Here is a 23,656-nt window from a genome sequence, read left to right on the forward strand (position 1 = left end):
GGCCACCGGGCTAACGACACCAGGAAAGCCCTATGCTCGATGGTGCTCTTGCTATGGAGACCGCCATATTGGCAGACACGCTCTCCACGGTGGGCCGAACGATGAGTGTAGAGAGTGTACAGTAGCGGTAACCCAAGTCATCGAAGTGGGCGACATATGATCTCACAGGCATTAGGTATGCAGGTCGTCGAAAGCCGAGCCTCGAACGCAAGGTCGGTCCGCGCTCCCTAATCAGTCCCTTGGAGTATCCTGGCATTCGGCTGACTGCATGCCGGTAGTATTCTATGGTACTCGTCGCGGGCCAGTATGCGTGAAGGGCCGCATACTCTGCATGCTGCAAAAATCGCAAAAAAGAAAAAAAATCGTAAAAGGGTGAGGCCTAGGGTTATGAATATCTCGTTGCCCAAGTAAGGACGAGGATAAGGACGAGGATGAACTAGGCGTGCGGAAATCGCCGGACACGAGACGAGGTGATAAGAAGTCAAAAACAAGAAATGCAACGCGCTGATTCATGCAAGAGCGTACATAGTTAGTCGACCTACTAAGTAGTGAGTTTGTACTGCGAACCGCGCTGAAAATGAGAGGCATTAGGAGTTCTGAGAGATCTCCTTTTTGGAGAGTTGACGAGCGGCACTGCAAACGAAAGGTCGGAATCCGTCAGTGTTCGGGTGTGTCCCTACGTTGTAATTACAGGTGGACAATTGTTGGGTTGTATCGGTGTCGTGCGACCACCTGTAGACCACCTGTAGCACCAAAGTACCTACGTCAGTCATTGGCCCCTCACTCGTCTAAGGCCGAGCGGAAGAAAGCGAGTGCGAGAGAGGACAACCAACAATGGGGCTCGCTGTCATATCGACTGGTTTCTTTTCCGACCCCTCCTTCTTTCGCAAGTGAAGTGTTTGTTTCCCCCTGTCCTGTCGGGCATTAACGGCTTCAGCTCCGCCTCGTAGATATTAGCTGAAAACGCCCCGTCGAGTTGAGCACGCCGTCGTCGTCCAAAAGATATTCCACATGCGCCATATTTGCCATGTTTTGCCTACTTGGTTATATTGGGCCATAACGTATTCCGCCTCTATCCAAGCTTCGAGTTGCTCTGAACCCACTAGAGAATCATCCCATTGCATTCTAGAATAATGTGTCTTTGCTTCCCGTGAAAGAGCGACTTTAAGGTCGCGGAGGCCGCTTCGCTCGTTTCTGGAGATCAATGTTATAGAGTGAGGCTGTCCATTGGAGACACCCGAGGAATGCGTTCATACTCGCTCTGGCATTGCCGAAACTCGGATCGGATGATGGCATGTAGGTTAGACCAGGACATGATTACTACTTCGTGACAAGGTGCCTGATGAGACCTAACGACCTCGAGACGAGTGTACGAGTGAGAATCATGCCTGAATCCGTGGACTTTAAAGACATGAGTGAATCGACTGCAGGACTTATATATAGTCGTCGCAACGGTTGTCCCTCAACAGAGATGGCGGATCTGGAATCATAAGGCATAGTAACGTATGTACGTAGGGTGGTCGTGCGAGTGGGACAACCGACAATCCAGCTCCCAGGACTTGCCCTGCTAGGCTAGTGTACCGTCATCGGGCGTGCGGGGCTGAATGTTTGCCGGGTTCGGGTTTCGGGTTACGTGACTGTGGCTCTGATAGCAACGAGTCGTCGCAACGGACGACGGACGACCAGGTTGTGGCTGGTTACACTGTGCCAGTATAAGTGTGTCATCCATCCTCCTCGCTCTTTCCGTTGGGTAATTGTTACGAAAAGATGTTCCATTGCCTACTTACACTAGTGTCCCTATACATGCAGCCTAGCCTAGTTGTATCCATTCATGAACTGATTGTAATTATTCGGAGGTCTTGGTACAGTATGAAACACGGTGGATGCGAAGGCTCAGTGGCTTTACAGGCAAATTGGACGTCACGTCACGTCGTACGTACAACGTACACCTGTATCTGTACCTGCCTACCCACCGAGATAAGAGATGCTACGTACATAGTAATTTTCTTGTCCGACCCAAGTTCTTACATACCTACGACTTTAGTTTTGATTACTTCTTAGTCTCTCTCTCTCTCTCTCTCTTTCTCTCTCACACACACCTTCTTTTTCTTTCCATCTTTTTCCCTTTTTCATCGGCTTTCGTAAATCGCATATTGCACCTCTACCTACCGGCACTTCGCGAACCGCATAATCTCCCCTAATACCAAGGTCTCCTCGTGCCAATCCTCAGATACGCGCGTCCACGTCACCCTTTTCGACCACCCCCCTGAGCGACAGTGCTATCTACCAGATAACAACATAATACTCAACACACACTCCTTAAACAAAACGCCGGCCGTCTTTCCCCTTTCTGTCCAGTATTACCATGTCGGCACGCCAGACTAGGAAGCAGGCCGCCGCGGCTACGAACAGCATCCACTCTCCAAAGGCTACAGACGAAGATGACAACGGTCTCATGAACGGAAACGGCTCGGCGCACAAGGGTCTTGCTAGGGAGGAGGCCAAGGAGAACATTTTCCTGTTCTGGCCCAATGTCATCGGTACGTGTTCCGTCCAGATTGAGTCGCTCTGCCCATTGTTCGTTTAGTGGGCAGTTGTTCAGTGGGCAATTCCACTGGAGCGCCCTGGCATTGCTAACGAGACCCGTCCCCATCTAGGCTACGTTCGAATCGTCCTGGCCGTCGCCTCCCTCTACTACATGCCCCTCCACCCGCGGACATGCTCGATTCTTTATAGTGTGTCCTGTCTGCTCGATGCCCTCGATGGCTATGCCGCCCGCATTTTCGAACAATCCACCCGCTTCGGGGCCGTCCTTGACATGGTGACGGACCGGTGCACGACATCTTGCCTGCTTATGTTCCTGGCTTGTGCCTTCCCGAGATGGACCATCATCTTCCAGGGCCTCCTCGCCCTCGATTTCTCGAGCCACTATATGCACATGTATGCGTCCCTCGCCATGGGAGGCGCCGAGACGAGCCACAAGAATGTCGACAAGAGCCGGAGCTGGATGCTCAATCTTTACTATACTAATAAGGTACGACTCGGAAAAAGAGAAAGGGGAACACAACAAGAAAGAACGATAAAACAGAGGCGGGCCTGATCCGAGTTGATTGCCAGGAGTTGCTAACAGTGGGTTTTTACCTAGACCGTCCTCTTCGTGTTCTGCGCCTTGAACGAGCTCTTCTTCATCGCCCTTTACCTCCTCTCCTTCTCCTCGCCCCTGCTATCTCCCTCGCTCCTCAACAGCGTGGGCGAGGCCAGCGCGGCCCAGCTTCAAGCCGGTGGTCAAGTCAACTCGTCCGTGCTGGACCAGATCTTCGTGAATCCCTACAGCGCGGCGGCACTCGAACTCGCCCGTGCCAACAAGATGGACTCATTCTGGCCCTGGGTCCTAGCCGGCGTCAGCTTCCCCGTCATGGCTGGCAAGCAGATTATCAACCTTGTGCAGCTCATCAAAGCCAGCAAGTGGCTGGCCGAGGGTGACCTCCAGGCACGGGTGGCACAGGGTCTGCCGAGGAAGCAGGACTAAAGCAAGACAACCCGCTTCAAATTGTCGCATGGTGTGGGGAGTGAGGATTACGGGGGTCATGGATTGCCATCTACCTCTTTGTCGGACCAGGCCTCTACAACGCGACAGGGCACAAGTATCAAGGAGTTTGTGACGAACGCGGGAGGACGGGAACAAGTGACCACTGGGAAATCTGTCTTTGGAATTGGGTTGGGAGGCGTTGCTTGGGCGATCTTCCGAGAGTACTGATCCCAAGGTCAGGGATCAGGGATCAAAAAGGCAATTGGTCACAGGTGGGAACAGCATGAGCCAGTGGACGATGATGGTGCCTATTAGGTGCCTCGCGTTGTCATATTGCCCATGTAAACCATGCTAGAAGGGCAAAGGTCCGCATCGGTGCTCTCTCGGCCAGCCAAAGTGGTAGACGAGGGCCACTTTATCCCCCAGTCGAGGTGGGATTGGCTTCATGGCGTTGGCGTTATCAAGGCAGGCATGATAAACTAATAGTAGGCCTTAAGAATAATTCCATTTCTTATACGAAGTAGTCTTTTTGACCGTCAATTAGTACCTATAGACACTTACGTACGAATACTCGGTGTGTGGACCGACTGCTTACCTAACATTGTTCTCACCCATAAGGCTGACCTTGTGTGACAATCAATTCCATGTCGCCTCTGTAAACAGTTATAACGGCATCTTGCCCCTGTCTTGACTTGAAACCATTTACAATTGGGAATGCCATCTGTGTTTTCTGTGACTTGCGCTTGAAATCACGACAAACCCCGACTCCCCCCCCCAAGCTTATGAGTCTCTTACCTGACCGCTCCCTAAGGCTGGGATGAACGACAGCGCTCCTGGCCAAGATGGAGACTCATCTGACTCGACCGCGAACAAGTCAGTCCCTGTCATCAGCATCTCGCCGGCAGGTGAAGTCATCCTGGACGTGACCCTGGAGAACTCTCCCGAGACCATCAAAGCCGCGAGGCGATCGCACCAACGGGCCATCAAGAGGCCCGGGGCGCCTCGTGTCCCGGAGCCCAACCTGACTCCCCGCGTGAGAATCGCCTTCCGCGTCGAGGTCGGCGTCCTGCGGAAGCACTCCAAGTACTTTGACAATCTCCTGGGCAACACGCAGTTCGCCGAGGCCCAGCTCGTCGAGAAGGCCCTGTCGCGGCTGAAGCTCGAGAACCTCAAGCCGCAGGACGAAGATGCGTCGGCGCTCCCCTGGATCCCCATCACCGACGACGACGAGGCCACCCGGTCCGTGGGCCGCGAGAAGGTGCTGGCCGACATGCTGAGGATCCTCCACGACAAGCCCGTCCAGACGCCCGCCACCGCCGTCAACATGCTCTACGTCACCACCCTGGCCGTCCTCGCCGACCGCTTCGACTGCCGCCGCGTCGTCGCCCGGTATCTGGGCCGCAGCTTGAAGTTTCGGTGGCCCGTGACGACGGCCGGCGGTAGAAGTAGCGGCGGTGGTGGTGGTGTTGGTAGTAACAGCGGCAGTCAACCGAGACCGTCCGAGCAGGCCAAGAACAGTCTCGCCAACGAGCAGTTGCTGCGCCAGAAGATTCTTGTCGCCTGGCTCCTCGAGCAACCGCTGAAACTGCACGGTGCTACCCGAGAGATCATCATGCGCGGGTCGGCCCTCTGGAGCGCCCTTGGGCCGCCGGAAGACGTCTCCCTTACGGAAGCATGGTGGGAGCTCCCCGATGGACTGGAACGTGAGTCTCCTGCGTTTTATTTTATCATTATTTTTGTCCTCTTCCTCTCATTCACCTCGAGCGACATGTCTGTAATCTCTCATGACCATGGCAACGAACTAAAACAAACAGGTGAACTCCAACACCGCCGCGAAGCCATCCTCAACGCCATTGCCTCGATCCAGCGACACTTCATCGCCCTCTATTCCTCGCGCGAGCGCCAGTGCAAACTAGGCTACGACTCCTCCTCCGCATGCGACCTGTTCCAGCTGGGCCAGATATTCAAGTTCTTCACGGGCAGGGGGCTGGTCAGCCTCGTCGATTTCGGCCCCAGCTCGCTCGACGCCCTCTCCGACCCGGCGGCTTCCGCCCCTTCTTCCCCTTCCTTCACCACGACAACCACCACGACGACTGCCGAGACGGCCACAATGATCGTCTCCGGCCAAGTCGACATTGACGACCTCCTCGCCACCCTCCGCCAGTCGCCCGCCTACCAGGTCGACAAGAACCACACCAACTGCGGCCTGCGCACGCGCCTCGAGCCCATCGTCGACTACGTCCAGGCCATGCTGTCGTCCAACGTCGTGTCCGTGTCCCACGCCGAGTGGAGCCGGAATCGCGCCGCCTGCTCTTGGGCTGCCGCTGACGGGACGGAGAGGAGGACATTCGTCTTCACGAGGAGCCTGGCCTTCGACCAGAGGCTGAGGTATGAAGGTGCCCTGTATGCCGACAAGATGGCTCGGGAACTGTTCACCGCGGATGCGTGGAACTGGACGCCGGAGTATTAATGTTCTTCCCGTCTATTTTCGCCTTCCATATCTATTGAGAATGTATGACACGATTTCATATTATATACACATCAAGCATGTACATGATGCCGCCCCTCGAAGACGATATGTGACCCTCTACCCAAATTCCACCGTAAACTCCTTGCTCTTAACCTCAATAACTGCGTATGTATAAAATTGGATGTACAAAATGACCCCATGCCCCCTTCCCTGGCTTGATTATATCAACCGTGCTCACTCGGCAGGGTATCCAAAAGAGCAACCACGTGTAGGATCACCGCTTCCCCCGCCGGGGATCGTTCGCTTCCACCCGGCGAACATCCCGGATCTCCTTGGTGCCCAAGCTACCGACGCCGCCCTCGGAGCGACGCTCCCAGCCACCCAGCCGGACCACGAGACAGGTGGCATTGTCACCGTTGGACGACACCTCGGTGGCGTAGTTGACAACGTCGCGCGAGCCCTGGTCCGGCGTGCGGGCCTCCTTGATCACGTCGACAATCTCCTGGTCGCTCAGGGTGCCGGACACGCCGTCGCTGACGAGGGTGAGGAAGCTGTACTGGGCCGGGCCGAGCTCGACGCGGGTCAGCTCAGGCTCGGCGGAGACGCCGATGCGCTTGGACCCCATGTCGCCAAAGGAGCGGCTGTTGGCGAGGCCGGCGATGCGCAGCTCGCCAAACGAGTCGCCCGACACCATGGATCCCGCGGGCGCGTAGCGGCGCAGGCGGCGCTCCTCCATCGGGGTGTTGGGGTGGTGGTCCGAGGTGAGCGGCTGGGCGAGCCCCGTGGCGGTGTCGCAGAGGAGGACGCGCGTGTCGCCGACGTGGGCCACCAGCAGCGTGGACTGGGCGTTGGGGTGCCAGAAGGGCGCGGCGGTGGGGGTGGAGATGAGGGCGACGGACGCGGTCGACCCGCCCTTGAAGCGGTTGTGGCCCCCTATGCCGTGGCCCGAAGGGGGTATCTGGGGGGCGCCGAGGATCTCGTCGTTGTTCAGGGGATAATCGGCCACGCGATGGTCCTCCGAGTCGGGTTTGCGGGCCTGGGCGGTGACAAAGTCCAGGTCGGCACGGAGAAAGGCGTAGGTGAGGACCGACTCGACGGCGACGGGTTCGTCGGGTTCGTTGCTGTCCTGGTCGTACGTGGTGCTGAAGTATTCGGGGTTGAAGCGCCGAAAGTAGCCCCCGATGGTGCGCCTGTACTCCTCCATGAGTTTCCGTTCGAGCTGCATGGCTCTGGAGACGCTGGTCACTTCAGCCGGTACAGGATCGGCCCCTTCTATGGCATCCTCTCGTTCCGGTTGCTCGATGGCTCCGTACTCGTTTTGCGTAGGTGCCTTGATTTTATGCTTGACTTCCTCTTCTGTTCTCATCCGGGGCTTTTTTATCCTGACCGCTTCGACACCGCCACCACCCGTGTCCGGTGTACCTTTCCGTCGGTCACCACTCAGGCTACTCTTCAGACCAAAGTCGGCCGATGCCTTCTCAATGTATCCGTGAAGCTCGTCTCTCAGAAACTGCGAACACTGGGTACCGCCGTGGCCGTCGAAGACGCCGAAATAGAATATCTGGGGATCCCCCAGGGCGCTATCGGCCGATGTCGCCTCGTCGGGTCTCTGGATGGCGTTCCTCTGGAGGCTCATGGGTGCCCGCTTGGCAAAGGCCGGCATGGATATGGTGCCTGCCTGGCTGCGATCTTCGTTGTAAGCGCGAGTACCTCTCGCGGTGGCGGAGCCGAAGTGGTGCTTGGCTCGTTGTAGGGGGATCCGGACCACGGTCAGGTCTCTGCTGGGCATATTGAGGGGGGCGGCTGCGGGAGACGAACCCGGGCGCTGGACGTGAGGGGTAGAGGCATCGCGAGGGAGCTTATGGCCAGGGCCTGCCGAGTTTCGAGAATCGGGATGGAGGGAGGAAGATGGGAGATGGGTGACGAAATAGTCGTGGAATTCCCTTCGATTGGATGGTACTGTCGAGCCAACGCCTAAGGTCGGGTAATGTCGTCTATACTCTGGTAATCGAGTATCTTTGATCATGGTACTCAATCGACGTCGAGGAGGAGTCTGGGAGGTGGTTTGGCGTTGGTCGGGCGGGCGGGCTGCACGAGGGGAGACGCAGGTTCGACATAGCTGGCGCATCGTAGTTCCCCGATACATCGTCGTGGATGTGGCGGCCGCCCTGCGATGGTTCGTGCGCTGGGCCATACATCGCAACGTAGGCGGAGGTGGTAAGATTGACATGGTGGAGGTGATGGTGATAGATGGGAGAGCCCCATCACGAGGGGAGGTGCGCTTGGCTTGTTACGGGGAATTGAAGGGCGCTATGGGAAGCGAGAAGCGAAGACGGTTCTGTTGAGCCTAGCTCCAGTAGGCGGACGGGTGGGAGAGGAGGCGAAGGGGATTGTCGTCGACTCTTATTGTCGGCTTGACGAGTCCGTACGTCGCCTCGATTTTCGGATCCTAGATGCTGGCTGACCAGTGAAGGAAGGGGAGGAGAAAGGAAGGAGGCGGCAGGAATGGATCCGAGGATTGCAGAGTCGTCTCAGCAAAAAGATCAAGGCGAAAAGAAAAGACTCGGATTGTTGAGAAAATCAGAATGTGTTGGCATGGATTGAAGAATTGAAGGAATCAACAGGCAGGTGCTTTGTTAGGATGTCGCCTCTTCTCAACAGGTACGAGCAGGTGGGTACCCGGGTACATAGTATCCTAAAAGACGGCAGTAACGCTTCAACAGCGCAACTGCCCCTGAGTTTGCTACTGGAGGAATTAGGTGGGGTTTTGACAGAAGGCAGGGCAGGCAGGGGTGGGTGGGTTCCCCGCGCAAGGTACGTCACCCTCGTCCATGCCTCCAACGATGAACCTCTCGTAATTCAAGGTGTGCATTGATGGCGCTGGATTGATGGGGTTTCGTATTGGTACACGCCATCTACGAGATGATGCAACGTTTTATGGTAGCTGGTGTAGGCCCACTCATCGGCTGCATCTCGTCCTCTCGTCGCACGTCGCTGGGGTGGGCAAACAAATCCTGTTGCTCTGACGAAAGGAACATAGGTCAGGAATCCCAGCTTTTTGTCATTCAAAAAGATGGCGTGGCCGAGTGGTTATGGCGGTACGTTTAGGTAATCCATTACTTTCCGTACTGGGAAACCGCGCGAGTTCGAATCTCGTCGCCATCAGTTGAATACTTTTTTGTTTTTGTCGGTATTCTTTTAATGACTACAATTCTTTTCTTTTCTTTTTGCCTTCTTTTTCTTCTTTTTTCTTCCTTTTCCTCTTTGTTTTCCTTCCCCTCGACCTCCCTCTGTACTGGCATTGTTTAGTCGTGACCAGCTAGCGAGTATTGCAAACCTCTTGGTAATTCCAACTATGAACCCTCACGAGACGGCCTCGGGTGACCGCACCCTGGTGAAACGGGACGTCGATACCGGTTCCACGGTTCATGGCCATCCCAGGTCGCATAGTAACACAAACGCCGAATCACAGCAAGTGGCACTTGAAGATGCAAAAGCCCAAGCCATGTGACGACCACAGCCTTACTAAGTGGCAGCGTCGAACATGTGCTGGGATTATAAAGCATCTGTCAAGCCTCTTGCGCAACGTACGGACGGGTCATCACCAGCACAAAGCTTTGTCTCCCCGAGGATGCACCGAGCCAGCAGTATTGCATTTCTTCTCATCTCATCTCAAGTTCTTTACTACTTTATGAGACCTGTTCTGTCCTCCCCTGTTCTGTCCTCCCACCTCACCAGGTCGTCGCTCGTCAGTCATACCATTCTCTCGTCCCGTCCTCTGTACCGCGTCCTCCGCAGTACTTCTTGTGCCCAGATCGCGGAATGACTGAGTTCCATGGGAACTTGCCGGGATGTCGACAGGGTTCCCGGTAAAACAGACCTCGGGGAAACTTCGTCGCTGCTCAAATGACCGTGGCAAACCTGTTTGCCCTTCTCCTTTATTCGCTGAGAAAACTAAAAAGCCGCCCAGGGAGGGAAATGGCAGGACAAACAGGGGTTGGCATGAATAAAGGAGGAGTAACGTGACGATAGTCCCCCTGTCAGAACGTTGTTCGGCAACGCTTCATGGGCCTGTATGGATAAAAAATACGGCTGTTTCCATTGAGGCCCGTGTTGCAGTTGACACCGCAGGCGATGTCGCCAAGCCTCTGACTGTCCATCAAGTCATCATTCTCGCTTCTTGACATTTTATTTCATTTGCCCTGGTGACCGGGCCGGCCTTGCTCGCCGCTGACGGCCGATGACAGTGCATCGAATAGAGCTTGGGCCAGTTCTGGGCGGTCGTCTCAGAGGGTATTCTGGACACCGACTTCGCGGGCGGTGTCATCGTTCGTACAATCGTATCATTCGTATTGGTTAGGTAGGCGAAGCTCTCCGGTTCTAGGTGACAATCATTAAAGGATACCGGATGGCGTTTTTGGACTCGGGCCTCACTCGATCAGGGGCTTCTTCTGGCCCCCAACGATGCACAAGCCAAGCGTTTTGAGGGCGTCCCGGTCATTAGCCAGGACGATGGACCGGGCGGGCATCATGGGGTTGTTTTGATCGACGAGCGAAGCGTCCTTAGCGGCTTGCTCAATGGCGTCCATCTCCTCTTTGCAGGCCTGCTGGTCCATAGGACATATTACCAAGGGGATCCGCGCTGTAATGTCACGGGCCGAGCTGAGTTGCGCCTAGCGATGGAAGAAGAAACCAGTAAGCAAAAAGACACCAGGGAGCAGAAGACAAGGACACCCGTCGCAATGGTCGGGCAGGTAGATAAGGTAGGCAGGGTAAATCATACCTTGACGGTTAGGTAAAACTCGATTTTGTAGAGCGTTGAAGTCGTAGTGAACGACGTCACTTCGTACATGGGGAACGCGGGCTTCCCTCGCCGGATGACTCCGTCCGCATCGCGCAAATCCTTCCCGGGAAAGACAAGGCCAAGGTTAGTAGCATAGCCAGCCTCGGGTAGTTTCGAGGAAACGTTGTGCGTGTGTTTCGCGATCCTGTTGACCTTCTTGGTAGGCTCGTCGCCCTCCGGGTTGAACGTGACTTCCTCGTCAATGGACACGATGAGCTTCTGTATGGTGACCTTGAGGGCCTTCTTCAACCAGTCGGGGTTGGGCACAAGCTTAATGTAGACTGTGATGGGGTCGTTGGGGCCGTAGCTCCATTTGGGAACGGATATGCCGAGGGTGACCAGGCTGTCGCTGATGCTGGTGCGCGTCTCGGGCTTGTTGTACATGCCGAAGGTGGAGAGGGTATCGTAGCGCTGGAGAGGTATGGGGAAGGCGTATTTATTCTGCACGCTGTGGCCTTGCTGCACTGTCACGACGAGCTCGTAGTATGTCTCGGCCGTGCGGCTCGGGAGTTGGAGGGAGGCCGGGGGGATGCGGCGATTCGTCTCTTCCCCGCCGCGTCCAAAGGGGATGAAGAGGACGAACGGCAAGTCCATGGCAATCACGCTCTCGGCCTCACGGCCGCTCTGGCAGCGGAAGAGCAAAAGCTCCTTGCCAACAACATCGATCGTCTCGCGGCGGGGGGTGCCCAAGTGTCGTTTGGCAACGTTTTCGGCGGCGGGGTGGATTGTTTCCCGGCGCTGGAGGCATATCCGGACGAGGGAGATGGCGACGGGCATGGAATAGCCCTGGGACGGCCGGATTTCGACTTTGCCTTCGATCCGGGGCTACAGAAAGAGCGCGTCGGCGACGGCGCATATGTCAGCAGGCGCCACCATGACAGCACGGGAAGGAGAAAAAAGGACAAAAAAAGCAAAGCGGGGGAAAAACGGTCAACGAAGAGGCGGATGGTCGCTCACCAGTGTAGCTGATATTCCAGGATAACCGACCAAAAAGTTGCTGTTCGGGGGCCCGGAAACCCTTACAAAGGCGGCCATTCTTCCGGGCTTGGGTCTTGGTCAGGCCGATCGATGTATGCAGCGCGTCGGGGGAGGCTAGAGTGAGGGCGCAGAGGCGTAGGGGAGAGCAGAGGGCGTAGAGATAGCGAGCGTAAGAGGCGGCGGTGGTGATGTGGAGGTCCAAAAGGCGCCGAGCGGTCGACAGAAAGCAACAAGGAAGCTCTCATGTGTGTGATGGCAAGTGACACTCGTGCGTCCCGGATGCGCGCCTGGGCCTGAAGCCGCCGGGGATGGCGTCGGAAACACGGTTGCGTCTGCGGTCGTCGGTCTTGCTCGTCGCGGCGGGCAGAATCGACGGGTAGGGCTTGAAGGGACGCATTACATGCTCGAAAAAAGGGCAGGCGACGCCAAAAATGTGTCGAGCGAGGTGACAGTCACGCCAACGGATCGTCGGAGAGATTCGCTAGTTTCTGGGTATAATGAATGGTAGATGCTGACAGCACAGAAAACGACGGTAGAGCGAGAGACTATGGGAAGAAAAAGAAGAGAAGATGGGTGCAAAGAGGCTCGAGAAAGAGAGGTCGGAGAGAGGAGAGGTTGGTAGACGCAACAGAGGCGATTGGCGCAAACGTCAAAAAGTAAGCCTGGCTGACGATCATGTGTCACCGATGGTATATCTCGAAAGTAGCCGCGATTCTTGTTTTGCCAGTCTCGTCTGTCCGCTCGTCTTGCCTGTCCAACGTCGGTCTCTCGCCTGTGGACGTGGACGGTGTCGATGGTGGGCAATTTGGAGGATGTGGATCGAGACACAAAGTATCAGTGTAGTGTGGAGGTGCAATGTGGGATGTGGCTGCAAAAGCGGCAGTCGAGTAGAAGGTCGTGCCTGTATCTCGTGCTTGGTACCGTAGTAGGCAGACATGCAGAACAGTTGAATCAACCCCTTGCGAAGTAACTCCCGTGTGGGAGGTGCGGGTTAGCGAAAGGGGGAATGTACACCTCCCTATTTCGTTGGTGGTTAGGTACCTAGGACTAATTGTAGGACATGAAGCCAAAGCCAATTGGACCTGGTCCATGTACGGCTCAGCTGCTGATGTGTCGAAATACGAATAAGGCTGCTTACGAGGTCACTCGAGGGATAAGTACATTGTACTCGGCATCAGTGTACCTTAGCCTTATCTGAGCCTCACTACCGGTATAGTGTGAGTTACTCACCACACTGTCTCGGGGCTTGGTTCTTTGCGTAGGTACTCCAAAGGTACTACTGTTTGAGTATATAATTCCTTACCTACCTCCGTATAATAGAAGCGCTGAGATTAGGTGTACTTGCAACATTGAACATTTCCATTGACTTGGGCATACTTCGTACTCAGTACTTGTCGGGAAAGATACTAGCCGCCGTGGCGCTAACCATTGGCCCTGATGCCAGTGCGAGCTGCTGATATACCTACTACGAAGTACCTACAGTAATAAATTACAGCGGGCCCCAGGTTGGATCTTCCCATGTCTGCTCTTATACATGGTGGTCGAGACTCGAGTAAGACATGACCCGAAATGTGATTTCCTGAAAGTAAGAATTTCTACTTTTATTTCTTCTTTCTTGCTTCCTTTTCCCGTCTTCCTCCCAGCATGAGGATGCGAAGTGGGCATAGTGGAAAGTGAAAGCATCCTCCCGGCTCTCAGCAAGCCATATCCCACTCGCATTGTCTAGGCTCCTGACGGGAGATTTGCCGCCCAGAAACCCAACCGAGTGGAGAGTTGGGTCGGCCTACTCACGGCATGCCCGCAAGATCTGAACTACTCAAAAGTACTTCGTACGTTGTGCACAGGCGGATCGAGCAAGGTTAGACCGTCAGCCCAACTGTCAAGGGTGCGTCTGACCTACTTCGTACATGCTGGGCCCTGGAATCAAATCACTCGTCCGTAAAGCCAAGCATTTCTTCACCTCGAATGAACACAATAGGAGAAAGAATACTCATTGTTTGGAGCCTACACAACTTAACACCGACCTTCCCCATATAGGAGAAGCAACCGAACCTAGGCTATGAATTAGCTACAAATCGCACGGGAAACCCGGACATAACCATTCGAATTAGACACACTCCGCGACGGAGGGTGAACATGGCATGGGGACCCAAGCGATGCCCCTGAGGATATCAAGACTGGAAAACCCCGTCAGAAGATGCACAGTAAAGCATGGGAAGTCGAGAAAGGACCGTGAGTAAGAGTGAACCGGGACCTAGGGAGCCGATGCCATGGTCCTGGAGGGACGTTTCTTTGCTGCCCCGAAGGAGCCGGCCTTGCGTCGGGCGGAGCTTCCGCCGAACAGGGGGATACCAGAGTGCTGTGGCCCAGGTCAGAAAACACGATGCTCTGCATCAACTTTTTTGTGAAAAATTTAGATTGTGTGCCTACCTGGCGAGTCCTATAGATAGATTCATGGTCAGGCTTAGAATTAGCTTGATCAAATCGCTCTGGTGCGAGAGAATAGGCTGCTGTAGACCGCATCCACAACTGGTGCCGCGTCGATCATTCTGCCGCCAAAGTACCGACCGTTGAGGCCCTTGATAGCGTTCTCTCCGCCCTGCACCTTGTCGAATTTGAGATAGATGTCCCCCTTGGAGTTGGGGTCGACGGCGATGTGAACGACGCGGCCATATTTCGCCTCGGCTTCCTGGCGTACGTCATCCTCGAGCTCCTTGACCCAGTCTTCGCCTTCTTCCCTGTAGGACTTGCAGTCAGCAACTAGACCAGCAAGAGTGAAAAAAAAAAAAAAAAAGAACGTACTCTTCAGGGTCAAACATATTGTGCAATACAACGCAGCGGCTGGCCATGTTGACATTGACGGGTAGCGGCTTAGTCTCCGTCTTTGGCTTCAACACCTGTCGCTCATCTGTTCCGTTGGTCGTCTCGTCAGTCCTGGCAAGCTTCCTCATGAGGGCATCACGGCTGTAGTTGTTAAAATTGACGCCCGCGACGTCGGTATCGTCCAGGGCGCTGGCGCCGCCCGACTTTTCGCTGTCTCGTCCGCCGGCACGGTCGAATGTCGAACTTTGCTGGCCGCGGCCACCGGCCCCGGAAAAGGCGGAGCCCTGGTACGCCTGGTCTCGGCCCGAAAATCTGTGTAGCAGGTTGGCAGTGCTCTCAGGGGTAAACTTATCGTTTCCGAGGCCAACACGGATGGGACGACCTGCGAGGTCGAACCCATTCATTTTCTCCAGTGCCTCCTTTGCTTGGCTTGCTTCCCGATACCTAAACACAAGGTCAGTCCAACTGTGGGAAGGGGGAAGAAGAAGAAGGGTGAGAAAACAGAGAAACTTACTGGACAAAGCCATAGCCGCGACTGCGACCGGTGTCGTCCTTTTGGAGTTGGACAAACTCCAACTCGCCGAAAGGCTCGAAAACAGCCTGCAGATCCTGCTCGGTAACGTTGAAGTGAATATTGCCAACGTAGAGACGGTGGAATGGAACCTGGTTGGGTTGGTGACCCCCGCCCTCGGTGTTTCGAACTTGGCGGTTCTTCTCCGCCTCGGTAAGCTGAACGATAATCGGAATACCTAGTAGTTTCTGTCCGGTAAGCTGAAGCGCCTGAGTAACAGACTCCTCGCTTTTGAATTCAACATAACCAACTCTGTCGTCTTTCGGTTAGCCAACGCAGTCTTTTGTAGATGGGTGAAGGAGCCCTGCCAACCAACTTACCCCTTGGATCTCTGGCTGATGCGGTCCTTGACGATTTGGGCCTCGTTAACCGGTCCCACTTTCTCGAAGAACTCCTTCAACTCGCGAGTTCGAAGGCGGGCGGCGAGCTGCTGGACAAAGACAGTGCGGCGATCTCGTTCATCTTCAGTAAGTTGTGGAGTTCCCTCACGCTTGGATGGTGTCCTCCGACCATCATCTCTGCCGCGGCGGTACCGATCGTGGCGGTCGCGGTCACGGTCGCGATCACGGCGATCGCGGTAGTCGCGGCGATCCCGCGACCGATGGGAGCGACGGGGCGAACCAGAACGGGATCGGGAGCGGGAGCGGGAGCGGGAGCGGGAGCGCGAGCGCGAGCGCGAGCGTGAACGGCCTCGGCCGCTACCGCGGTAGTAGTCGCCATCTCTGTGACGGCGTGAGTGACGGCGGTCATCATCTCGGCTTCTGCTTCTCCGCCTACTCTTGTGGCTCCCGGCCTCACTTCGCGGGGTTGCCGTTTTGTGATCGTCGGGCGTGCCGCGGCGGCTGCGTGCAGGGCTGTCCCGACGGTCACGGCGACGGCGATCATAATCACGATCCTTATCACGGTCTCGGTCTCTGTCTCGGTCACGACCGCGGTCTCGGTCTCTGTCGCGGTCTCTGTCTCGGTCTCTGTCTCGGTCTCGGTCGCGTTCTCTCCGTTCCGAGCGGTCCCTGGGTTCATCATCGACATCCTGACTGGCTTGCCTCTCGTTTGCATTGCTCGCCGTGGCGTCCAGCAACGCCTCTACATCTAAGCCCGACATGCTTGGGGAACCGTATGGCCTGCACCAGCACGCGTCAGCGGAAGACCGATAGTGGCCTTGATTGGTTTCCTTTTGTTTTGGTTGATATTTCTAGTGGACGATCAGAATAGGCAGGTGATTCGCAGTTACGTGGTTGAATAGTGACGCTGTGAGGGAATGGGGCAAGGCGGATACGGAGAGTTTGAAGAGGAAAAAAATCCGAGGGGCGCTGCTGGAAATACAAGCTTTCTTTGTAATGGGCCCAATTGCCTGCCTAGCTCAGACCACGACATAGTCACGTGACACAGTGTGAATTATCATGTGAAACAGTGGATGGGTGCGACACAAATGTCGCCGTCGGCATTATTATATTAAATTTGACTCGTATTAAACACTATTCGTAACTAATTTTTTCGGGCTTATAAGGATTATGTCGTATAATAGGTGCATGTCTAAACTCAAGTTTCCATCGTCTCGTAGAATCATTGTGACCGAAATACCGTGAACGAGGAGCTCTGAACAAACCGGCCTCTCTCATGCCCGGGAGAGTAGACAACGATGAACTCGGGACATGGTAACCATGCCACGCCTGACACTGCGACGCAGTTGTACCCTCCAGGGGTTCAGTTGGTTTTGACGACGGGTACCAGCTCTGTGCCGAATATGGGTGTCCCAGAAACGGCTGGTCACGCCGAATCCTAGCTCGTAGTCGAGGAAATGGTGCTGGAGATGATACTTCTTCAGCTGCTTATACCACAGTGGCAGGTTCTGGTGGTGCAGGAAGTAGTGGGTGAGATCGTAGCAGATGTAACCGAAGATGCCCCCGCAGTACACGCTCGTGGCGGCGTACCAGTTGTAGAAGAAGACGGCATGGGCCAGCTTCCAGAACGGGGCGGCGAGGACCACGAAGAGGGTCGGCGGCATCACGAGGCGGTATTTGTCCATAGGAAGGTAGTGGTGGATGCCGTGGAGAAGGAAGTGGGCGGTGATACCCACGCGGTTATCAGGGAGCCATCTGAAGAAGTGTCAAGTTAGTGAAACGCCAAAACGGCACGACGTGCGATGAAGACAAGACAGCAAACATACTCATCGAGATGGAACAAGAATCGGTGCATCAGGTATTCGATCAAGGACCATAGGAAGAAGCCCAGCGCCCAGTAGGCCGTCAGTTCCACGGCGCCCAGGCCTTCGCTGGCCATGTACGTGCCATACGCCACACACGGCACCCAGATGGTCGGCACTACCCACCAGGGTGTCTTGGACAGCGGCTCCAAAAAGTTGCCAAAGAGGGGAGCGGACTGGCCGCCCTTGTAGTGACGAGGCCGGTGGACCTGGTCCAGGTAGAATTCTTTGCTGAAGCCGCCGTTCCAGATCTGCGGGAAAAGAGGACGGCTGAGATCGAGGAACTTGTGCGTCTTGTAGTCGGTCGTAAAGTCGGTTTCCTTGCTCAGGTCCTCCTCGCGGGACATGCCGGTTCTGGGATGGACCCATTCGCTGCTTTTCTGGCTCCCATCATCACCACCACCATCCACGGCCGACGATGCGGAGCCGTTGGTGGTGGTGGTCTTTTCCCCGACGACGTATCCCACCAGCGACTCGTCGAGGACCTCGTATGCCGCTTCCGAGTGCGGGTGGGACGTCGGGTCTTGCAAAATCTCCTTCACATCTTTGCCGGCGTAGTCGAGGATAAGCTCGGGGCCGCCGGGATGGTCTTGGACGAAATCCGTCACGTCGTAAACCTTGTCGTCGATCGTGACGTAGCACGAGCCCTTTGAGTTGTGGGCCTCGACGTCGGCGCGGGTGAAGGTGGGGAGAGTGCGAGGCGGCATCCCGACGAGAATAGGGGGTTTTGGACGCGACGACGGCGCAGGCGCAGGTTCGATGGCGACAAGTCGGGACGCGCGGGGTCTGTCTTTGTTTGAGTGGAGGTCGAGGAAAGGAAGTCGACGGGAAGATTGAACTGTTGAGTGAGTCGTTCAGGGAAGGAGAAAGAGTGACTTTCTAGGGGTTGATTTTTTTTCCCTTTTTTTTTTCTTTTTTTCTTTAGGTGGTGGAATTTGAATATGGCCCCAGAGTCGGACCAGGCAGCACTGAAATTACCTTATGGTGGAGTCCCAGTATCAATAAAAGGAGTGGCGTGGCAATCAGCAGACGCGGGTTCTCGGAGCCCGACCGCGACTGCGACTGCGACTGCGACTTGCGACCGTACCGAGTACAAGACTATTGGCTGTTCGGCACTTCGTAGTGCGTGCTGCAGGTTTAATTTCCTTGTACACTATACCGCGTCCAGTATGGCCCACTAATTACCATTCCTACGAAGGTACTGTGGCAGTCCACCAATGCCTCGTCTCATGCCAGGGAATCTCCCTTTTCTCCTTTGAAACTACAAAGATATCATGACGACCAATGCAGGCCATGGATCGACGAGTTCTCAGCCATTCCTCGATGATTGATTGAAACGACAAACATACTGGTCCAAGCACGATCAGCTCAATCTTGTGTCGACCTCCGGCGAATTGGGCAATTGCAGAGGGTTACCTTGGTGCTAACCGCCTCATGCGCTGCGAGATATGTTGCTATGGAGAGTTTGTGTCCCGCTTGATCCATCACGTGGCTGAACTTTACTCGACCTCGAGCTTGTCCTCTCGTGCGGCCTGATCACATTGGGGCTGATTTGTGACTCCATGGGCCTTCGGGACACTCACGAGGTCTGCGTGACTAGGCTCGTGGCATTCGTGTCAGACACAGTCGTTTAAAGCAGGTCGAAGGGTGTTGTCTGGGAGCATCCCATGCAACGAAGGGGAAGCCATTCGCATTGTTTCTCAAGTGCCTTGTTGGCTATTTCTGGCCAGAGTAGGGGTTCTGACAATGACAGATTCGTCAATCTCAGCCGACATCGACCAGCAACCACGGACAGAGTGATCTCTTTTGGGATTATCGGTTGAACTAACGCCATTAGACATTGTTACAATGGATCGGATTTTAGTGAACCCCGGCCTCCGGGAACTTCTAGGATGCCTTGTAATCATGACGACCACGGGTTTCCCTGATTCGCTTCACTATTATCACTTACCTGCTTCACGTAAGGCTTTCGTGAGAGTATGCGACGAATTCGACGATATCCCATTACTTACGCCTCATCATTATATAGAGTCTGTCCCTCGTAAAAGTCCTCTCCCGCAAGCGTACCGCATTCGAATTTCCCATGAGCCAATATATGAATCATCCATTCGAACCACCAATTCCCAGCACATGAAGATTGCAGACTAAAAAGAGAAGCAAACTGGAGAAGATATACTAGGAGAACGGAGAGCAGATGTGAACTGTACTGACATGGCGGGCAAATCACCAGATATTGAGTGAGCTGCATTCCCACCCTGAAGAGGGAAGGGGGAAAGGAACGGGGCTGGAATTGAGCGATAAACAACCCTGTGATAGCTGGCAAGTTGCAACCTGTAGCGCCTATTCGGCGCCGGGCCAATGAACCATCAAGGGACCCGGTTCAATAGATGGACGCCGGCCTCATTAACCCCATCGCAGTCGCTTGGAAGGCTCCTCGCCATCGGGGGTCTCCTCGCTGGGATGCTTGGGCGGACGGGGCGGGGGCCGCATGCTGCACTTGTAGGCGGCCTCCGTTGGGTCGGGGATCTCCGGAATGCTACTCAGGCAAAGGGAAGGCTCACGAGTTGACCCGAGAATCAATGGAGATGGGCGCGCGAACCTCTCCAGGGGGTTATGGTCCGAGACGAACAACTCGCTGGGCGAGGACCTAGACGTCCTGGAAGGCTCTCGCTCAACGGCAGACGCTTGGTCGGATCGTCCAGACGGGGCGGGACTGGCCGCGAGGTTCGGCCGCTGCTGGTCTTCTCTCGGGGGGCTCGGCGCCGACGCCCTGGTCGCTGACAGTCTACGTACCGACATGGACGCACTGAGTGCCGACGTGCCATTGGAAACGTTCGTCGTCCCGGAAATGGGGCTGGCTGGGGAGATGGTAGGATGCCTCCGCCTGTTCGCCAGTACCAGGGACCGTGCTGCGCTCGGAAGGCGATGACTAGATAGTTGGGTGCGTTCACCCGCCCGTCGTAGCAATGCGCCCATTAAGGACGGTGCAGGGGATCGTGAGGACGGTCTAGCTGGCAGTTCCGCAGACTGTCCCCCACCCATAATAAGGCTGCCCGTAGCCAGAGGACTCCGAAGGGGTCGGATCCCGCGCCTTTCATATTCTCTCAGGTTGATGGATGACCGCACCGAGGTACCGGATGCTTGACTTCCAACAGTGGACATGTCGTCATTCCCATCATCGCTGTCATCAGCTGTGAGGTCAATGACTTCAGACCGGGAGATGACCGAATTGGCCCTCTGGGGCTCTGGCGTTATCTCCTGTCCTCCAGGCTGATCTGAAGGATCATCCCCAACAGAGGTACCGTCAGAGTCAGACTCCGAGTCAGAACTGCTGCTGGAATCTGAACTGGAGCCTCCTTCTCTATCACACGATACCGTATGTCGATTATCAGCTCCCTGCTCGTCCTCCGTCTGTGCCTCTTGTACGGCATGGGTGCGGCTGTTGCCGTGGTCAAACGGCGCCGCCTCGATGCCGTACCACTTCTCGACGATCCTATACCAGGAATCGTCCGCCGGGATACCCAAGGGAAGCAACAGGTCGCGTAGACCCTGTTCCGGCCCTCGCCTAGGCATGGTGGCATTATTCTCGACATCCATCTGGAATCCCTAATCCCGGATGACGTGCCGGCCACCAAACTTGAGGCTTCTCTCAAAGTCGTAGAAGACAACCTTGGCCATCCCGCGCAACGACAGAATATAGTCCAGCCCCTGGATGGTGCGCATAGAGCGCGTCTTGCGGGCATTAGGCTGGCCCTTGGTGACGAGCGCCTGGGATTCGACGTGCCGCGCTGGCTCGTGGCCGCGCCGTACATGTTCCTTCCCGGTTTCGCTGATGTGGACAACCAGATATTTCAGGCTCTGCATTTCTCTCAAGTGGCGAAGATCCCACGTGCGTCTCGAGGTGTACCTGGGGCGACCATTCGGGGTCTTGCGTTCTCCTTGGAAACAGAGAAACTGGTTGCCTGCCCAGAGCAACTCGACGTGCTGGATCCTCTGCAAGCGGGCCGGGCCTATACCGCTGCAAAATCGGCCAAACTCGCCGAGACTCGAGAAAGCGAAGGTGTTCAGCCCGTAGAACGCGTGGATCCCCAGCAAGAAGAATGTCTTGCAGGTGCCGAGAGGAGCGAGAAGCTTGCTGGGCTTGGTTGCAAAGGTCAGACTGCAAGGTGAGCGGGTCATGTGGAAGCGATTCAGAAACCTAGGCGCCGGTTGGGCATGTTCTATCGGTTCGAAAAAAGGGTCCAATCGCGAAATGCAGTGGATAAGACGGCCCGGGAACTCAAAGACGCACCGAATAATATACGCCTGGATGTCGAGGGGTAGACGCGAAAAAGATAAAGCCGAGCCTGCCTCTGTCGTCGTTGCAGTAGGCCCACCGTCGACCGTTTCCCAATCTTCAAGAGCTGCACTAATGGCAGCTTCCAAGACATCCCGTAGACACTGCACCACTGCGGCATCAACCGGGCTCATCATAGCGCCGCACTTCTTGACGTGTTGCTCCGCAACATCGGAAGTGTGAGGGCCTACTGACTCGAGCAGAAGCAAGTACGAGATCTCGTCCTCGGTAGGTTCTCGGAACGAAAGGTCCGGATGAATTTTGTGCAAAAGGCTACTCATATTCTCCTCCTTGCAGGAGAGCCTGTAGATGTCGTGGTAGGCGGTGTACCCGTCTTTCGGCTCACCGCGAAGAAAGCCCCTGAGCTTGGCCGGCCACGTCTAGATCGCCCCAGCCCGGGACAGGGCACGGGGGTTAGCACTGGCCTCTACAAGACAGGCGTGGTTCCGACATACCTTGCGGTGGTTTCGATTACCATAACGACTCTCCAAGCTCAACTTGCACATTTCGTTCTCCCTGGTGAGTTTAGCATTCTGCCCGTCTAGTTGGCTGATTCGTACTGCCCAGTGGCTATGCGCCTCCCGTAGCGTAGCAATATCTTCATTGAGTCTTTTGACTTGTTCCGTCAATTCTTCAATTCTGACCCGGCATTGTTCCCTGCATCCGGGGTTAGCCAAGTCGGCATCGCCTGTAATGTCCCCTGACTCTCGCGACCCTGACTCTCGCGACACGCCGCTGTAGCTGTCGTTAGGACCTCGTCGAGCCACTGCTCCTGTCGTTCCTCCAGGGGGAAATTCGACAAGAGAACCCCCAGGGCTCCCGCCAGGCGACTCTTCAATGCCATCCTGGGACAGGATCTCATCTATTTCGCTGTTGTTGTGCGTATCGGGTGACGGATATGCCATGGCGACACCACGAGGAATGTTCAGGGCCGGAATATGCGGCAGTATAAGATGTGTGAGAAGGATGGAAAGGAGACGTAGGAGAACGGATTCCCGCCTGATGTCGAGAACCTTTGAAACGGGGAGGAGATGAAAGGAGGAGAGAGCAATTGGAGCTCAAGTAGCAGCTTGAGACGAGAATTCAGACTGGGGCCAGGTGCGGTGAGAAGAGGCTGTGGTAGAGCCCGGTCTCTCAAAGGGATAAATGATAATATACTTCTGAGCGTCTGCGACTTGCTCTCCACAAGAGGCCTGGGATATATATAGCGGATGATATGTGATGATATATGACGATGCGACGCAGCGCGCTGCGCTCGATTGGAACCCGAGGTTGTTAGGAAATGGAGAAGAAGACTCTCAAGGGACCACAAGACGGGGATCGGGTTCCAGTCTTAAGGATAAAGAATACTCGGAGCACTGTCGAAGACTCAAAGCTGTGATCAGAGTCCACGCATAGGAGAAAGGTTGAAGCAGTACGATATAGAGGACTTGGTTGTCCGGAACAGCAACGAACGCCGTCCTGTCACGCCGGCCGAAGGCGAGATTTGACGGAAGGCAGGACTAAAATGGGTTAGAGATGTGGCCCTAGTTGCAGTTTAATAAGAGTCCAGGAGTATAAGATTGAAGTGGAAGGTGAACGGCTTGACTGGGAGAGCAGGCACTGCCGGAAGATCACCAACCTACCTTCTCTACAAGCCTCCTTTTTGCGTTCATGGGATTGGAGATTAGCCTGGCAAGACGTGCCGACTTCGTCTCATCTCAAGGTATGAGAGGGATAAGCTGTTGTACGAAGATGGGAGCAGTCAAGTTATATAGGCAATAGGAAAGGGCACCTACTTCACGTTCCACCGGCGTGGTTGGAGTTATCCAGCCTCGGTCTCGCGGAGGACGCGTGCTGCCAACGCAATGAGTTGAAGTAGTGGCAAGACGGGGGAAGTAAAGGGATATTGGCAAGAAGAGGA

General features: G+C 55.3%; 8 protein-coding genes and 1 non-coding gene across 9 annotated transcripts; 4 read left to right on the forward strand and 5 right to left on the reverse strand.

Moving 5' to 3' along the window:
• Nucleotides 1–2,042: 2,042 nt before the first annotated feature.
• On the forward strand, nucleotides 2,043–4,139 carry ACRALDRAFT_1074013 (uncharacterized protein). The gene is made up of 3 exons (XM_071018185.1): nucleotides 2,043–2,540; nucleotides 2,658–3,034; nucleotides 3,146–4,139. The coding sequence occupies exons 1-3, from the start codon at nucleotides 2,366–2,368 to the stop codon at nucleotides 3,527–3,529; spliced, it is 936 nt and encodes a 311-aa protein (XP_070878897.1). The 5' UTR covers nucleotides 2,043–2,365; the 3' UTR covers nucleotides 3,530–4,139.
• Nucleotides 4,140–4,346: 207 nt separating this feature from the next.
• ACRALDRAFT_2038641 (uncharacterized protein) lies at nucleotides 4,347–5,999 on the forward strand (the record flags this gene model as incomplete). Its single annotated transcript, XM_071020897.1, has 2 exons — nucleotides 4,347–5,232; nucleotides 5,344–5,999. 2 exons carry the CDS (start codon nucleotides 4,347–4,349, stop codon nucleotides 5,997–5,999), a joined length of 1,542 nt encoding a protein of 513 aa, XP_070878898.1.
• A 274-nt stretch (nucleotides 6,000–6,273) lies between these two features.
• Nucleotides 6,274–8,025, reverse strand: ACRALDRAFT_1026227 (uncharacterized protein; the record flags this gene model as incomplete). Its single annotated transcript, XM_071014785.1, has 1 exon — nucleotides 6,274–8,025. The coding sequence occupies one exon, from the start codon at nucleotides 8,023–8,025 to the stop codon at nucleotides 6,274–6,276; it is 1,752 nt and encodes a 583-aa protein (XP_070878899.1).
• Nucleotides 8,026–8,640: 615 nt separating this feature from the next.
• On the forward strand, nucleotides 8,641–9,909 carry ACRALDRAFT_206052 (uncharacterized protein; the record flags this gene model as incomplete). The annotated part of the gene is made up of 10 exons (XM_071021925.1): nucleotides 8,641–8,670; nucleotides 8,739–8,758; nucleotides 8,814–8,863; nucleotides 8,944–8,998; nucleotides 9,032–9,085; nucleotides 9,145–9,164; nucleotides 9,323–9,440; nucleotides 9,472–9,528; nucleotides 9,563–9,805; nucleotides 9,831–9,909. 10 exons carry the CDS (start codon nucleotides 8,641–8,643, stop codon nucleotides 9,907–9,909), a joined length of 726 nt encoding a protein of 241 aa, XP_070878900.1.
• On the forward strand, nucleotides 9,072–9,164 carry ACRALDRAFT_t5. Its single transcript has one exon. It is a non-coding gene; the product is annotated as a tRNA-Leu (tRNA).
• Nucleotides 9,910–10,429: 520 nt separating the features above from the next.
• On the reverse strand, nucleotides 10,430–11,877 carry ACRALDRAFT_2095035 (uncharacterized protein; the record flags this gene model as incomplete). The annotated part of the gene is made up of 3 exons (XM_071022703.1): nucleotides 10,430–10,672; nucleotides 10,783–11,667; nucleotides 11,800–11,877. The coding sequence occupies 3 exons, from the start codon at nucleotides 11,875–11,877 to the stop codon at nucleotides 10,430–10,432; spliced, it is 1,206 nt and encodes a 401-aa protein (XP_070878901.1).
• A 2,422-nt stretch (nucleotides 11,878–14,299) lies between these two features.
• On the reverse strand, nucleotides 14,300–16,316 carry ACRALDRAFT_2023984 (uncharacterized protein; the record flags this gene model as incomplete). Its single annotated transcript, XM_071020179.1, has 4 exons — nucleotides 14,300–14,558; nucleotides 14,623–15,087; nucleotides 15,158–15,466; nucleotides 15,535–16,316. 4 exons carry the CDS (start codon nucleotides 16,314–16,316, stop codon nucleotides 14,300–14,302), a joined length of 1,815 nt encoding a protein of 604 aa, XP_070878902.1.
• A 302-nt stretch (nucleotides 16,317–16,618) lies between these two features.
• Nucleotides 16,619–18,328, reverse strand: ACRALDRAFT_1060135 (uncharacterized protein; the record flags this gene model as incomplete). The annotated part of the gene is made up of 2 exons (XM_071016185.1): nucleotides 17,382–18,328; nucleotides 16,619–17,310 (listed from the first exon to the last, which is right to left on the reverse strand). Coding segments are annotated over exons 1-2 (1,135 nt in total), but the record flags the coding sequence as incomplete, so codon positions are not given.
• Nucleotides 18,329–21,023: 2,695 nt separating this feature from the next.
• On the reverse strand, nucleotides 21,024–22,259 carry ACRALDRAFT_1067419 (uncharacterized protein; the record flags this gene model as incomplete). Its single annotated transcript, XM_071017446.1, has 2 exons — nucleotides 21,024–22,133; nucleotides 22,209–22,259. 2 exons carry the CDS (start codon nucleotides 22,257–22,259, stop codon nucleotides 21,024–21,026), a joined length of 1,161 nt encoding a protein of 386 aa, XP_070878904.1.
• Nucleotides 22,260–23,656: the final 1,397 nt, after the last annotated feature.

The sequence above is a fragment of the Sodiomyces alcalophilus genome, assembly GCF_042370955.1.
Source record: "Sodiomyces alcalophilus JCM 7366 unplaced genomic scaffold ACRALscaffold_1, whole genome shotgun sequence".
Classification (NCBI taxonomy): Eukaryota; Fungi; Ascomycota; class Sordariomycetes; order Glomerellales; family Plectosphaerellaceae; genus Sodiomyces; species Sodiomyces alcalophilus.